At 39.7% G+C, this 15,131-nt stretch overlaps 1 protein-coding gene across 1 annotated transcript in view; it reads right to left on the bottom strand.

Moving 5' to 3' along the window:
- FAM188B (family with sequence similarity 188, member B) overlaps window positions 1-15,008 on the bottom strand; it is a 30,829-nt gene extending 15,821 nt beyond the window's left edge. The window contains exons 1-5 of the mRNA XM_010017136.1: window positions 14,946-15,008; window positions 12,567-12,686; window positions 10,956-11,164; window positions 6,961-7,219; window positions 5,487-5,905 (exon numbers count right to left, since the gene is read on the bottom strand). Of these exons, the coding sequence (XP_010015438.1) occupies window positions 5,487-5,905; window positions 6,961-7,219; window positions 10,956-11,164; window positions 12,567-12,686; window positions 14,946-15,008 (1,070 nt within the window). The remainder of the gene's footprint in view (window positions 1-5,486; window positions 5,906-6,960; window positions 7,220-10,955; window positions 11,165-12,566; window positions 12,687-14,945) is intronic.
- Between the last annotated feature and the right edge of the window lie 123 nt (window positions 15,009-15,131).

The following is a 15,131-nucleotide window of genomic DNA, read 5'->3' on the forward strand; positions in this document are numbered from 1 at the left end:
GACTTCATTTCACAGAATAAGCTATCCAGGTGATGAGTACTTTTGGGAACTGCTCAGCATCTCACAGGATAAAACTTTATTACTTACCAAAATGCCAGATATTATTTCAGACAAAGCAATCTCATCTGACACACTTATTTTGTATATAATAGTGAAATATTACAGCCCACTGGGCAAACAGTACAGAATTCACTATTCCTTGAAAACCTATTTTTATACCAAAATGCACAGTAGAAAAGGCCAGAGCCAATCATAACTGTTGGGTAAACAGTATACATTACGTAACTGCTGGAACTCTTTTTCCTTTGAGTTGGAAATTCAATTTTATTAAAAAAAAAAAATCACAAAACTGGAACATTGCTTAGTATTCTTTACGAAATCCGATGTTCACATATTAACCTTCATTAGGCACTGTATTTTCCTGTTTCAATGACAGACCATATTTAAAAGAGGGCAACTGCTTCAGCTTTCTTATTTCTGTCATGAGTTCATAATCACAGAATAGCTGAGGTTGGATAGGACCTCTGGAGCTCACCTAGTCTAACCCTCTGTTCAGAGCAGGTTACGCTGGAGTAAGTTGCTCAAGGCCATGTCATGTTTTGACTGTATTCAAGTATGGAGACACCACAGACTCCCTAAGAAACCTGTTCCAGCATTTCCACCCTCACAGGAAAACATTCCTTGATCACCTGTGTCAGGAAGTTATCATCAGTGCTGTCCAGAAACCTCCTGGATTGCAAGTGGTCTGCTTTGTTGCTTGTGCTGATGGAGGGAAGTTCAAATCCTGTTCTGAATTTGCTCAGAAACTCATGGCCAGCATTCTCTGCTAATGTTCACGTAAATGAGCACAGCTTGGGGCCAGGAACGATTCAGGATAAAAATGTGTGAGAGGATCTTGGCAGTTTTAGGCAGTCAATCATGTATAAGTGACAGGTATAGGTTTGATCCTCACACAGAAAATAAGGTTGTTTATTTCTGTTAATAAGAGAAAGCATGAATATTAATCCTCGAAGGACCACAGCACAAAGTCTCAGGTGTCTAAAAGAATACAAAACACCTGCAAATATTTTTAAAGGCTTTAAAGGATTTCTTTGAAGAAGATTAGTATTTTGTTTTCTTCTAAGGATGTCCTAGCTCCATAAAAGTGAATTTTCAGTGATTTTTTGGTGGAACATATGAAAGGGAAAAGGCAGGAATTTTCAGTAATACAATGGGTTCACTTGTACTGGTTTCCATTCAAGATGAAGAAAGCCATAGGTAGTTCAGAAAGCAAAGTAAAGCCATTCACTCTTTGTCAGTCTTACAGACATGCAGGGATTTGAAGGTAGAGACCTTTTCTGTAGCAACACATATTGCCTTACTATAGAAGATTAGACTGGCTTCAGAATTATACTACAAAGACCATTTTGGAGGAAAACACACTATAATACTGAGGATACATTTTGCATTCAATGTGCTTGAAACTGAAAGTAAGAAGGTATATGCTTGTGATAAACTGCAGTGACAAATGCGCTAAGCTGATTTTATAAAGCTGAGAATCACGCTGTGAGTGGAAAGTGATTGTTTTTACCCTGTATTAATAAGAATCACAGTGTGACAAAGTTAGAAGAGTTCTTAAATAAATACACAGAAGAAACATTAACAAATCAATACAACCTAACAGAAAAACAACAGCAAAACTTGAGAGCAGGGAAGATAAAAATACAAGCAGACGATACAAGCTTTAGACAAAAAATGCCTAAAAGAACATGAAAAATAATTAAATAATTAGAATTAGAATAATAAGAAGAATTAGAATAATTAGAACACAGGCAAATGTGTGGAAAGGAACAGAAAGTTCAGTCAAAAATTAACATCATATATAGATAATATGGCAGAAAAAATGCAAATGCAAGGTAAATATAAGGGAGAAAATCCTCAGGCTAAGGACTGCTAGATGCTGGAATATATTCTCAGGGGAGAGGTGTCACTTGAGTCATTTAAGACTGTACTAAGACAAACCCTTGGAAAAAGTATTACAGCAAATATATAGAGAAAGTAATGAGTAATCTACCATAGAAACAAATGACCTTAAATGGTCTTTTCCATCTGTAACTTCTAAGATTCTATGAAATATGAGTAATGTTCCACTAAGGAACTTGGTATCTATGGCAATTTACTAACCCTACCCTATTTGTGTTAGAATACAGAGAACTGCTACAAAAAAATTATTATTATTGCCAAATAATTATTATAATTATTATTACCAAATAATACGTGATATTTTGGGAACCACTAAAGAATGCTCAGTGAAGGTGAGTTCAGTTGAGAGACTACTGCAGGAAGAGAAATTCTCTGAACTGTCTGGCAGTCACTTTCCTGGTGGTGGAGATGAACTGCACTAGAGATACTTAGGTTCTGGTTGGAAAAGGCATCTGAAGCCAAGCTACACAGTCATAAAACTGTCCCTCCTGTCTGAAATATCCATCTGTACTGGCAGGCTTCTGAAAGGAAACCACTAGCTCACATTCGGTTTTGTAGCCAAGACTGATGGCAAGGCAAAGGAGGGTATGTCAGATGCAATTAGAAGAACCGGATAAGTAGGGTGCTTGTTCACAATGAAAGGATGAGTGGAGAATCAATTATCTTCCTTGTTCTTTAAACTGTATTATAGATCTCTGCCTTTAGACAATGGGATTCACTGCTGTATCCATTTGCTCATTAATGGCAGGAGGAAATTTTTGTTCTGACATAACAATATTCCCATTTCTTTTTGCCTTCATGGTAGCCATCCCCTTTTAATTTCTATGAAATTGGCAAGATATCCTTAACTTCAGGTCCTGATTCCTAAGCTCTCTTGTTCCCTTGGATCTTTGATTCCAATTTTATACTTTTTTATTCTTTCAGTGCTCTGATTCTAATTTCTATGCTATTTTTCTTGGAATTGGGGAGGGAAACTAAAAGTTCAAACATGGCAGGATCTCCATCTTATTCATAACTACCAGAAGTGAAACTGAGGTCTCCAGATAATATCTGCCCAACTAATTCAGCGTAAGGTGGTTCCACTACACTGCGGACCCGCCCAGTCGAAACACAGCTGGCCAGCCCAGATTTACTCACTTACAAACTCTTCAGCTGAGAAGTGGAGGGTTTCCACATCACTAGCACACATTGATAGAATTAAGGGACATGGAAAACCCAGAGAGCACTTCAACTTCAAAAGCTGCATAAGCAACAACTGTACTATGTCTCTGTAGCGGAGACAAAAGAACTCTTTCTCAACTGCTGTGAAGTGGTTTTGCTTGCCTTTCCCCAATTTTGTTTGTTCAAACTACAGAACATGGGGAAATCTTGACCTTCTAACACCATTTAGCCTTCCCAAATAACTCACTATTCACCATGGTTTTTCTGGAAAAGCAATAGAAAGATCTTAATCCAAGGTCTGGCATCAACTTCAACAACTGTTTATTTTTTTACAGTTCCTAAAAATTATTAATTCCATTTCAATATAGACCCTCATTCTTTATTCTGTGTGCTCAGCTAGTGCAAAATACTTACTTCTTATAGGGGATTCGGCATTAAGGAGAATCACAGAAGGGCTGAGGTTGGAAGGGAGCTCCGGGGGTCATCTGGTCCAACCACCCTGCTCAAGGGAGGGCTGACCTCACCTCAAGATATTTAAGTGGCAGGGAACCTTTCCTCACTTCCATTCAAGACTCTGCCCAGGTTAAAAGACCCTCTTTGCAGGTAAGCATTTAATTTGGATCATCCCAGAAATCCAAGTCAAGAAATCTTGTCAAAAAATCAAAATGATATCTATTTGAAGAAAGACAGAGTCTCCAATTCTTAATGAGGACAAACTTCTATGTGAAATGAGGTATTCAGAGGCCTAATTTCATGTTGATACTGTAAGACTGAAACATCAAGTCACAAATCTGGCTTCTTGACAGTTTCCCAGCCGCACACACTTCATACAGTGGCTAAGAATTAGACAGTTGATGAAAAGAAAGCATGATCATTTCTTTCATTAAAACATGCGAGTCAAAATACTGTGGATCTGTATTTCCCTAGGGCATATTTAGAGCTAGGTATTTCTGCACACTCAGCTAGTAAGCATTTATACGATAACATTCAGCCTGTCTTTTGAAGCATAGCAGTGGTTTTACTTCATTTTTTTTCTCCTGTGGAGACAATGGATGCCTGCTGCTTGCGTGCAACAATAGTTTTGTTGGGTTTTTTTGTTTTTGCATATAAGAGAATGAAAAGTACAGCAAATGGAAGGAAAAATAAGATTTGTACATCTTCAGTTTTCTGTGGGAAACAAAACCAGAATTGCAGGCGCCTAGGAATGAACTAGCTATGGCTAATCCTATATGTATTTTCAGCTACTCATCTACATACTTAGATTAGCACTTATGTCAGAGGTGTCAGGTAGTAACAGAGAATGGAACAGGATCCAGACAAATATCATGCCTACATTGTAATTTTTAATGCCTCAAAATGCTCAAGCACTCTGGCCAAATCCTGAAAGGCTCTCAAACACTGCGGGATTTGGCCAAAGGGATACAAAAATATTGCAAGAGCCAGGCCTTATATTGTAATGGTCAATGTTTATTTGGAGGCTCACTTCCACTCTCTGTTACTTCCACTCAACTTCAGGAGTATCAGCAGTCCTGCTGATTTCAGTGAGAGTTTTTAGGAGCTCAGAGCTCAGCATGAATTCAAATGCTTTACTGGCTTTAACTCAAACCGTCTGGCAGGAATGTCCCCATTTTACTTTGAAAACAGATTAGATGGATTCTGCTTAGGAAATAGCTCCCTCTTCTGTTCTTGATGAAACCAAACCAGTTCTCGGAAGGAAGGTATTTCAAGTAGAACCATAGAATCACAGAATCACAGAATCAACTAGGCTGATTACCAATCATCAAGTCCAGCCATTCCCCCAGGACTGCCAAATCCACCACTAAACCATGTCACTTGGGGCCCTTTTCTACATGTTTTTTTAACACTTCCAGGGACAAGTCATTTACTACAGCAATGAAGCACAGTACTGCAGTACATTGCACAAAATGGTACACTGGGCAGTCCCCTTTCATCCCAGCTTCTCCTTTTCTGCTCACTCCACAATTACTGCTCCATAAGTTAGGAAGTGTCAGCATGTTCAACTACAGCCAAGTGAAGTTAGTACAAAAGATTCCTTGGTCAGACACAGTGTTCCCAAATAATTTTATCCAGTCTGGTTTAAGTCTGAACTAGTAACTAGACCCTTTTGAAGCAGTAAAAAAGAAAACAGCACCTTTAGGGTGTCTCCACTAATTAAGAAAGGAGTCATGAGTGGTTTGGGATGTCAAAAATCAGTAAGTTAAATCAACTTCTCTGCCTTTCAGTATCTTCCTCTCTTCCAGCCACTCCCCCTCAATGAAATCAGAAGGTAAACTTCAGTCAATCCTAGCCCTTCATCAAATTTCCTCAACATTTTAGTATAATATTATTACAAATATTCTTACCTATGGCCTGACAATCGACTCTCATTTTTCTTGAGGGATCTTTCTCTCTTCTCTCTTCCAGCCCCTGAATATCTGTGAGGGGCACTCACTTTAAGGCTTTTCTCATTGCTGTCTGTACCAAAGCTTGGAAGTGATTTTCTTTCTTCTGTCTTGGTCCTCTCTCTTTCAGTCAGCAGTTTGGCAAAAGAGTCATCTGTACCTTTGGGGACAGTTCTTAGTTTTTCAAAGGCTGAACTTGTGTGTAAACTTGACACAGCCTTTGATGTGAACCCCATATTTACTTGTGTTGAAGATGCTTTGCTTTCTTGAAAATCAGTACTTGGGACACTCGGGTCACTTCCTTCATGTTCTTCAGCCTTGAATTGTGCTGCGCTGCTTACGCTAGTGGATCGTTTTGAAAGCCTCCTTTTTTGCAGATCCTAGAAATAATTGCCATTAAAAACATATATTAAAATTTTAGCATGAAAAAAAATGAAAGCTCTATCACTGATTTCGGGGTTAAGCAATTTGTTTATTTTTAGGAATCAGGTTATATAGTACATCAGATTTTTAAAAAAACTATAAAAAGACAGATGTACATTTTTACTTAAAATTTGAGTACTATTAAAAATACTATATACTGTTAAAAACTGCTTTCTTTTACCAAAGAACATCAACTAAATAACATCTAAAAGCTTAATTTGGGGGTTGTACCCAACTCAGAAAAAAAAAAAAAAAAAGGCATTTTACTGGAAAGACTGCCCACTACAGGTATCTAGTTTTTACTTCCAAATCAGAGATATTCATAAAAATCCAACTAATTCATTTAACTTCCATATGCTCTTTGGTATTATCTAAATTATTTGTTCAAAACTGTGAACAAAATAAGAACAAAAATGTTCTTATTGTTACAATCCTCATTTTACACAGGGAAAGTTCCTGTCTAGATAAAAGCAGCATGAAGAGGCAAGAAATTAAAACTGTGTTTTGAAAACACTTACTGATGGAATATGGTCTGATTGGACCAATTAAGAAACATATTTCTAACTAAAAGTAATTTTCAATTCCAAACTGCTACTGATTAAATGTGGGATTTTGGGAAGAAAAAAAAAAAAAGAGAGTAAAAGAGATGCCCACAGCTAAGGAAACTTTGAAAGCCATAGATACCATTAAGGTAAAAAAGCAATTTTTCTAGAACATGGAGAATCCCATCCATCAAGAGGTATCAAGAATCAAAAAGACTTATAAAGAAATTCTGTAACCTAAGACCACAGACAGACAGAGGGTACTTGCACACAGTGATTTTATCTGAAACACTTGGAATTTCTGCATTAACTAGAAACACTTCTCTAACTTACCACATATTTTCAGACTGCCAGTTTAAAGGATTAGCATGTAAAAGTAATTTTATTATTATTTGCAAATTACTTTATCCCAAAAGGTTAGACATAAAATCTGTGGCCAAACCAAATACTTTGTAAGTGTTGAAAATCACCTCTGGTGAACTTGCAACTGGTCCAGCCATCATTCCTCTGACAATGAGACTAGACCTGGGCCTTGGCTTCTCCTTCACTGTGGATTTCAAGTCCTCAGAAATTGTTGCTGCTTTTAAATCTTCTCGACTATCTTTTAACTTCTTATCCCCGTCAGAGAGTAAGTGACTGTTGTGTACTGCCCCTGTGTGGCATTTTTCACTTTTGTGCTGATGTTTTCTGGATGGCAAGATTTTATCTAGTGAATTCTCAACATCACATCTACAAGGCAGAAAAAGGCAGAACTTCAAACAGCAAAAAAATGCACAATAAAATCAATGAAAATATCTCTCAGCTAATTAAATCACTGCTGTTAAATTAAGTTACATATTATCGAGCAACAGTACTCAAATACAATCACTTTCCACATCTATATGCAGGCCTTCAGGACACTATCTCAATATCATTATTATGTGTTGCAATCAGTTATGATATCCGTAGCCCTTTAATCTTATGCTTCCGATATTTACCATACTATCATAGAAAGCAAACTATGTAGATCATATCAAACAGGTCCTAAGCTACCACCAGCCATTCCCATTCCTTCTCTTTGTTTTGGCAGTTTCAAAATTTGGTAACACCTTTTCTAACATCTCTTTTTTTATCATTAACTTAGACTGACTCTACTGACCCCTTTCACTCTTTGTTCGAATATATAACAATTACTTTAGTTCAAAAAGAAATGTACTTTTGTATTCCAGTTCAAACTTAAACAGTTCAGACTGGATATAAGGAGGAAGTTCTTTATTGTGAGGGTGGTGAGGCAGTGGAATGGGTTGCCCAAGGAAGCTGTGAATGATCCATCCCTGGCAGTGTTCAAGGCCAGGCTGGATGGAGTCTTGGGTGACATGGTTTTCTATGTGGTGTCCCTGCCCATGGCAGGGGGGTTGGAACTAGGTAATTTTAAGGTCCTTTCCAACTCTAACTATTCTATGATTCTACAATTCTACGACTTGTGCTTTTCTTTGGCAATAGGTTACTATGCTGCTGTCATCTGACCTCTTTCATATTCTTTAGCCTGGTCCTTCAGCTTGTACTTCACACGTTTGCAGCTGTTTTCCTACACATAAACAAGCTTTTCTGAAATGCAGGTGAGTTTCCCGCGGATCTGAGACTTCATTTTTACAGCACTATACACATTTCTTTCTTACAAATATATTTTAACAAATCATGTTCTTATTTAGAATTTAAAAAAAAAAAAATCATTATTTGAGCCCGTAAGAAATCATGATGAGTCCAATTTTCTTCATTAGGATCTATTTCACTGTCTGCATAATATTAGATTACTCTTAAATGGAAGTTCTTTTATTGAGTAGCTCCCACTTCACTGAGACCTCTTTGGGTCAAGTGGTAAATTTATATTCTGTGTAACCTGCAAATGTTAGCCTTGTTTACGATAGCTGTCACTGAACTTTTTTTTCATTTTAGGATCTTTTTCTTCATCCTATTTCATAAGCAAAGCAATTCCATGAGTTGAAGCATCTTGTACTACAAAAACATTCCTTTCATTTCACCAGTTAAAAATTGGTTTCTGAAGTAGTATGTCTGGTGTTGTGAAGATACAGTGTATACATAACTGAAGGCAGCATGATAAGTCTCTGGGAGGAGCATTTGAGGACTGTTACTCCTGACCTAAGACCACGTAACCCCTCACTGCCGAAGGACAGTGCTTCAGCTCAGAAATAGTTTTAATTGTTACAGACATTCAAAAAGACTTCAAGAGGTAACTTAAGAGGAAAGAAGACTCTTTAATAAGTACCAAGTGAAGAGTAACTGTCTGATTATACTCTCCACTCCTAAAAGCATTGTTAGAAATTATCCAGGTAGTTGAAATTAAAACTAACTTCAGGCACTGGCTGTTTGACCTGCTAATGCTTGACTTTCTTGGCCAGAACAGATGGAAATAGCTGGGAGGATCAGAGAGCTGGTGTTTCTCACAGGTCCATTTTGTGGGCTAAAATCGGACATGGCCAAGCCAACCCATTGCCTACCCATGACAGTTCTTGCTATGGCAGCTTTGCAGCCCTCTCCTATAGCCCTGCCACCAAAATGGCTGGAACAAGACCTGATCTAAGGGAAAAATGGAGCCACCTGTCGAGGAGTTCCTACCTGTGTCTGAGGGTCAGGTTCTCCGCTGGTTTCAAAAGAAGAAATCAGCTACAAACATTTATTTTTACCAGGACAGACCCCAAAACCCACATTCCCTCATCACACCCATTCACCCTATTTTTCCTCCCTTGCACCTCCAGCAGACTTTGTCCTCTCCCACCTTGGGAAGACATAACCAGTTAGGCTGGTGCTGATGAAGGCAAGAAAAGATACAAAATCACACAGGATTTAGATGGAAACCTGCAAGTCAATACAGCATTTTGGCTCCCCTGGAGATGGCAGCTCTCAATGTGGCTGGGTAAGCTCACACACATGAAAGGTGGTGCGTGCCTGCTTTTCACTTTCTGATTTCCAATTTTCCTTAAATCTGATTTTTTTTGGGGGGGAAGGACCACTTCACCCTGTACTCCTCAAAGCACCATGCTACATCCCACTGCCATCACCCACATGTGCTGCTTGTGCGAGTGGAGCTTTAATTCCTTCCATGTGTGTACAGGTATGTGTGCATAGTAAGGGAGGGCACACTTGCAGTGATGGGGGGAGAAGGGATGGGTGACAAATTAACAACCACCCTGCACACACCTTCCCCACCACTGGAGGATTAAAACCTTAAGAGTGGCCTCCAGTCCAAAGCAGAGCGGTCCCATAACGCACCACGTCCAGCCCAATGACCGCCACTCCGGGACAGGCACCGAACGCACCCTTTGCCGCCCCGGGCATGGGAGGGAACCGCTCATTTGCCAACGCGCATGCGCCGGACGGGCTAGAAGTACCTGAGGTGGGGGGGAGGGAGACGCCATTTTGTTGGGGGTAGACAGGGGGCGTGAGTTGCCCGTTTGACTGTGGTGGGCGCTGCTGTTCACACGGGTATTAGTGAATTCCTCTCATAAAAAGGTTTTTTGCTGTAGTAAGAAAAGGCTGCGGGCGCTGGAGAGGCTCGTGGGGGGAAGGAACAATTTGCAGTGCCTGGGGAAGGGGAGAAAATGAGGCATGTACAAGCTCTGCAGCAGCGTGATGGGGGATAGTATGAGACGGGAGAGAGCACTTGTCAACATGCTAAAAGCTCCTGTATCTGAAAAAGAGAAGCAGCTACTTATTCTTTTGCACTGCCTCCTTTTCAAGTGTTGCTTCTCTGTTCGTAGCGTCAATTTTAAAAGACGTGGTTTTCTTCCTTTATAACAAAAAAGTTGCTGGGGTTCTGCAAGCACTGATACTCTGACATAGCCACTTGGCGCATACTGTGTTTCAGATGAGAAAATCAAGTTAATTCCCTGAGAGGACTGAGAAGGTGAATTACTCTTTTGTGCCTGTTTTAAAAGCTTTATATTGCAGCACAGTTAGGGCTGTTACTGCACCTTGAGACACTAAGAAAAGCAGTCAATATTTGGTTACATGTGTTTTCACGTCTTCTGCAAGATGGAAGTAACTGGACCTGTACTGTTGGTAACAATACTGAATTTAAGATAATAGGCCTTGCTTTTGACTATATAAGGCATGAATGAATCTGCATTTTGAGTGCAGGTGGTTAACTTCTCATCAGAATATGCATCAATTCAAATATTTCTAACTTTCAAAACATTAAAGCTTAAATTTCTATGTCCTTCAGTGACCAAAACATGTAACTAAAATTATCAGCCTTTGTAATGGGTAGGGAATATAAAAGCATTTTTAAAGGGTGGCTTGCTTAGGGGATTTTAATAATCTAGAATTTAAGCTTTGTGTTACTAGAATAACTATTAGAAGGTACTGTAGCTGAAGGTATAAATGGTAAAACTTATAATACTACTTCCCTTACTTAATTTACCAGAAAAATAGCATCTGGACAGGATAAAGAGAGAGAAGACTGTACCTGTGGGCTTGAGTTCTGCTTCCATTGAGTGTAGTGGCACTCCCATGCACGTGATCTTCATCTGGTAAGTTGGGTTGGGGAGATGTTGAACTCTTACTTTGAGGAGCTGACAGAGCAGAACTTGAACTGATGCTTCGGGATGTCCCGCGGTGCTCAAGGAAGTAGTTAGTAATAATTTCAAGAAGTGTTTTCAGTGGATTCTCCTTTGCCTGTCCAAAAAGAAAAATAAACTTCTTGGTGACTATTGAAACTGTTTGTTAGTCTAAGATAGGATATTCTTTTTACACTGTACAGTAGCTGAACATATTAACTACTTTTAGGATTAGCTGCCTGTGGGTGTATCCCATATGCAACTGTACAAACAACCCAGGAAAGTAGAAGATATCAGCTGGAGAATGTCGAGAGCTTAAAGGTGTTGCTGTGTTAAATGAAGTAAGGGTGATACAGAAAAAAAAAAACCTGTTACAATTATTCCTTGTTTCTGTGAAACATTGCTAAGTATGGTAACTGTGCTACGGTAAACCTTTTCTAATGTTACCTGGTCAACTTTAGAAGAATGTAGAATGAACTGGATTTTTAGTGCCTGATTTCAGTATTTGTCATTTATTTTATCAGAACTTGGTGAGAAGCATGGATTATGGAACTCTTACCATGTGCATGACATAGCTCTTTAATTATAGGCCAAAACTCTACTTTTTACACTGTTTTTCAACAGTCCTCTGGAAAATGTCATGCATCCATGAGAATTTCATTTATAAAAAAACACACACAAAATCCACTACAATTTCTGCTACAGAGATGCAACTGAAAGAGAGGGGGTGTAGATGAGATCTTAGGAAGAAGCTCTTCCCTGTGAGGGTGGTGAAGTCCTGGCAGAGGTTGCCCTTGCCCAGAGAATCTGTGGCTGTCCCATCCCTGGCAGTGTTCAAGGTCAGGCTGGACAGGGATTGGAGCAGCCTGGTCTAGTGGAAGGTGTCCCTTACCATTGCAGGGGAGTTGGAAGTAGATGGTCTTGGTCTTTGAGGTCCCTTCCAGCCCAAGTAATTTTGTGATTTTATGAACCACACTGAGAGATTTTTTTTTTTAAGTGATCTATTATAGAATAGCCTCATGCTGCTTACCAAAAGCATCGTGGTGCCTTAAGTCATGAGTGAACTGGAAATGGAAATCATCCGTTGATGTCCCTGTCATCAAATAGTCTATATTACACTTCAAAGAATAATAAATGTTAGAAGTATAATTTTATGTGCCAGATCTTAAATAAAGTTGCAAATAGAAGTGGGCGTGTACAGGTACTTCCACAATTGAATAATCTAGCCATAATGATGGCAGAGGTACTAAAGTGAGTAACTGCTCCTGGTTTATTGGAGGTTGCAGTTTGTAGAAGGGTTTACAAACTGCCAGGTTCTCTGCTTCATCCCATGAGCTGCAGTATCACCTAGATGTTAAGCTCTCCATTCCTTAGAGAACTGTCAGTGTGTCCACAGCAGTGCAGTACCAGATGCAAGCTGGAGTTCTCTTCCATTTGGACATACTACAGTCTTGATATGTTTGGCATAGTTTCATGGTACCTGATCCCACATTTTTGGGGAGCACCATCTGTTTCCTTACCTTGTTGTGTTTGTACAAGGAATGCAGATGTAGGACATTCCGAAGTTCATTCCTGTTATTGATGCTAAGTTCAGAACGTGGAAGCTCTTGGTCCATGCTGGTGATGGTTTTCTTCAAACCCTGAGAAGGAATAGTGTCAGAGTTTAGAGTACTTGGGATGGTACAACTTAACAAATCTTTTAGCCTTGCATTGCATCCCTGCCCATGGCAGGGGGTTGGAACTAGGTGATCTTAAGGTTCTTTCCAACCCTAACTATCCTATGATTCTATGACTTCGTTGGATGTAATATGAAACTTCTGGATGGCAGTAATCAGTAACAAGCTAGCCCTTAGAACCTGTATTTTAATGGTACAATCTTGCCTTATTAGAGCCTACAGATGTGAAAATAATTAAAGTGGCCGTGTTGTCTGTGAGATGGAAATTACTGAGCATGACAAAAGATGAAAGGCCTCCATGCAGGTGACTTCAGCTGCTGAACTGCCTCGTAAGGCTGGCTGATCAGTATGAAGGCCCCAGCAAATACATGGGCTTCAGGAATAAACAGTTCCAGAAATAACTGTGTTTGGTTTTTCCATCAAGATGTGAGACTACTTTTCATAAATGTGATTCTGACATAGGTAATTACAAAGTCTGAACATAAATGTGCTCCAGCTATCAGTGGTTTCAGAGCCTTTATCATGAATTGAAGTTACTCTGATCAGTCTTGGGTTGGAGATCAGTGAGATATCTCTGGCGTCAGCTGGTTTGGAGGCTTCAAACATCCTCAGTTAGTTTGAATGTCTAGTCAGCGTAAATGGGCATGTCAGACACAAAATGTACAGGTATCTCACTTTCTGGAGGGACAGCCTGATTTATTGTGCATTAAACCAATATAAGGGGTACAATACCAGACCACCATTTTGAAATAAAGTCTCAATTCCTTCTATGAAGGGTTATTGTTACAAGAAAGGATATATTTTTCTGCACATGGATCTGATGGCTTAGATTTAGGGAATGATGGATAAATTGTGGTAAATAAAGGATCCTTATCACAGTTTGCTCCAATGTATATTGAAGATTAGGGGGAAGCAGGGGAATGCTTGTGCAGAAGCACGAAGGACTATTGTTTTGACTCCAGAGTCTATTGTATAAAATAGATGTGGCAGTTCAAGTGTGTGTTAGTATTGTAAGTTCTATGGCCTGTGTACCTGCAGTGCACTCCCCTTCATTTTATGCTTTTATTCAGCTTCACCTTGACATGTATCTAACTCAGAAATGTGTATGTCTTTCATCTGAAAAAATCTTTGCAATCTGTGAACTGACAGATTGGAGCCTCTCATTCTTCTGGCAGTAAATGGCAAATAATGAATTCTGCATCTGAAATTCTGTTGGCAAATGCTTCAGCTTTGCTCACAAACATTGAAAATGCGCATTTGGAGACTGGATGCAAAACAGGTGAAGAAAATTGAGGCTTGTGCAGCACTTAGTAAGACAGTGGCTGTTTAATTTCTGGTACAAGCTAACTCATTCCTGACATGGGAGAACTGACAGGACTGGACATCAGCAGCTTTTCCTTAGGATTGAACATAAGTACACAGTGGTTGGTGCTTTCACTTGGAAATGTGATACTGCTTTTTCTTCTGCTCAGTCCCACACTCCTTTTACAGCATTAAGTTTGGGAAAAGTATAGTGGCCTCTTTTTAACTTTTCTCCCTGTCCTCCTTCCTTCCTTCCTTCCCGAGAAATAATCTGCTGTCTGAAAGGCTAGTGCTGAGAAGAGGGGGGAGGGAAGGAGAGGGGGAAAAAAACCCCCACACAACAAAACCAACAGCAACAACAAAGTGTAAAATCAAAACCGAAATTAAAAGGAAAGCACATACAAAAAAAAAAAGGGCTAAAAAAGAAAATGCGGGGGGAAAAAAAGCCACCAAAACCCAACCCCGAAACGTTACCAGTTTCTCTAGAACCATTTGCCTTTTTTTAAAAAAAATATTTCTCCTGGGAATTTTTCTGTGCCTTTTGAAAACACAAGGACAACAGCAAGATGGGTAATTACTGAGGAGAGAAAAAAAAAAAAAAAACCAACCACCTGAAAATGCATTTCTTGATTTAATCCCGGGTTTTGCAGGCATGTTGTAGGGAAGGCTCGGGCTTTCCCAAGCAAGGCGGATGCTGGCCTCCATGTTCAGCAATAGAAAGGCTTTGTGGGAAATGTAGTACTGATACTTCCCGGCTTGTTACCCTTCATGTTTGGCCGCTTTAAGGCTGAAGAAGTCCTGTGTCGTTCTATCCCCCTTCCCTCCTTCCCCCCCAGCATTCCTCAATCTATTATTAGTATTTTACATTTTTTCATGTGCCATTCTCATTTGTACTTGCTGGAGAAAATCGAGACAAGTTACCTTTCTACTGAGAAATTCTCTCACGAGTGATGCAGCCACTTCTTCCACAAAGGAGTTCTCCATTTTTAACCCAAAGTGTGCTTAGGGTGCGTTTTCTTCGCTCCATCTACCAAACCGTTCTCGCCTCCCAGCATTCCAGATCCCGGTGCGGGCGGAACGACCGCGGCCCCACGGCGCGGCGGGCCG

The sequence above is a fragment of the Nestor notabilis genome, unplaced genomic scaffold (assembly GCF_000696875.1).
Source record: "Nestor notabilis isolate BGI_N333 unplaced genomic scaffold, ASM69687v1 scaffold2906, whole genome shotgun sequence".
NCBI classification, from domain to species: domain Eukaryota; kingdom Metazoa; phylum Chordata; class Aves; order Psittaciformes; family Psittacidae; genus Nestor; species Nestor notabilis.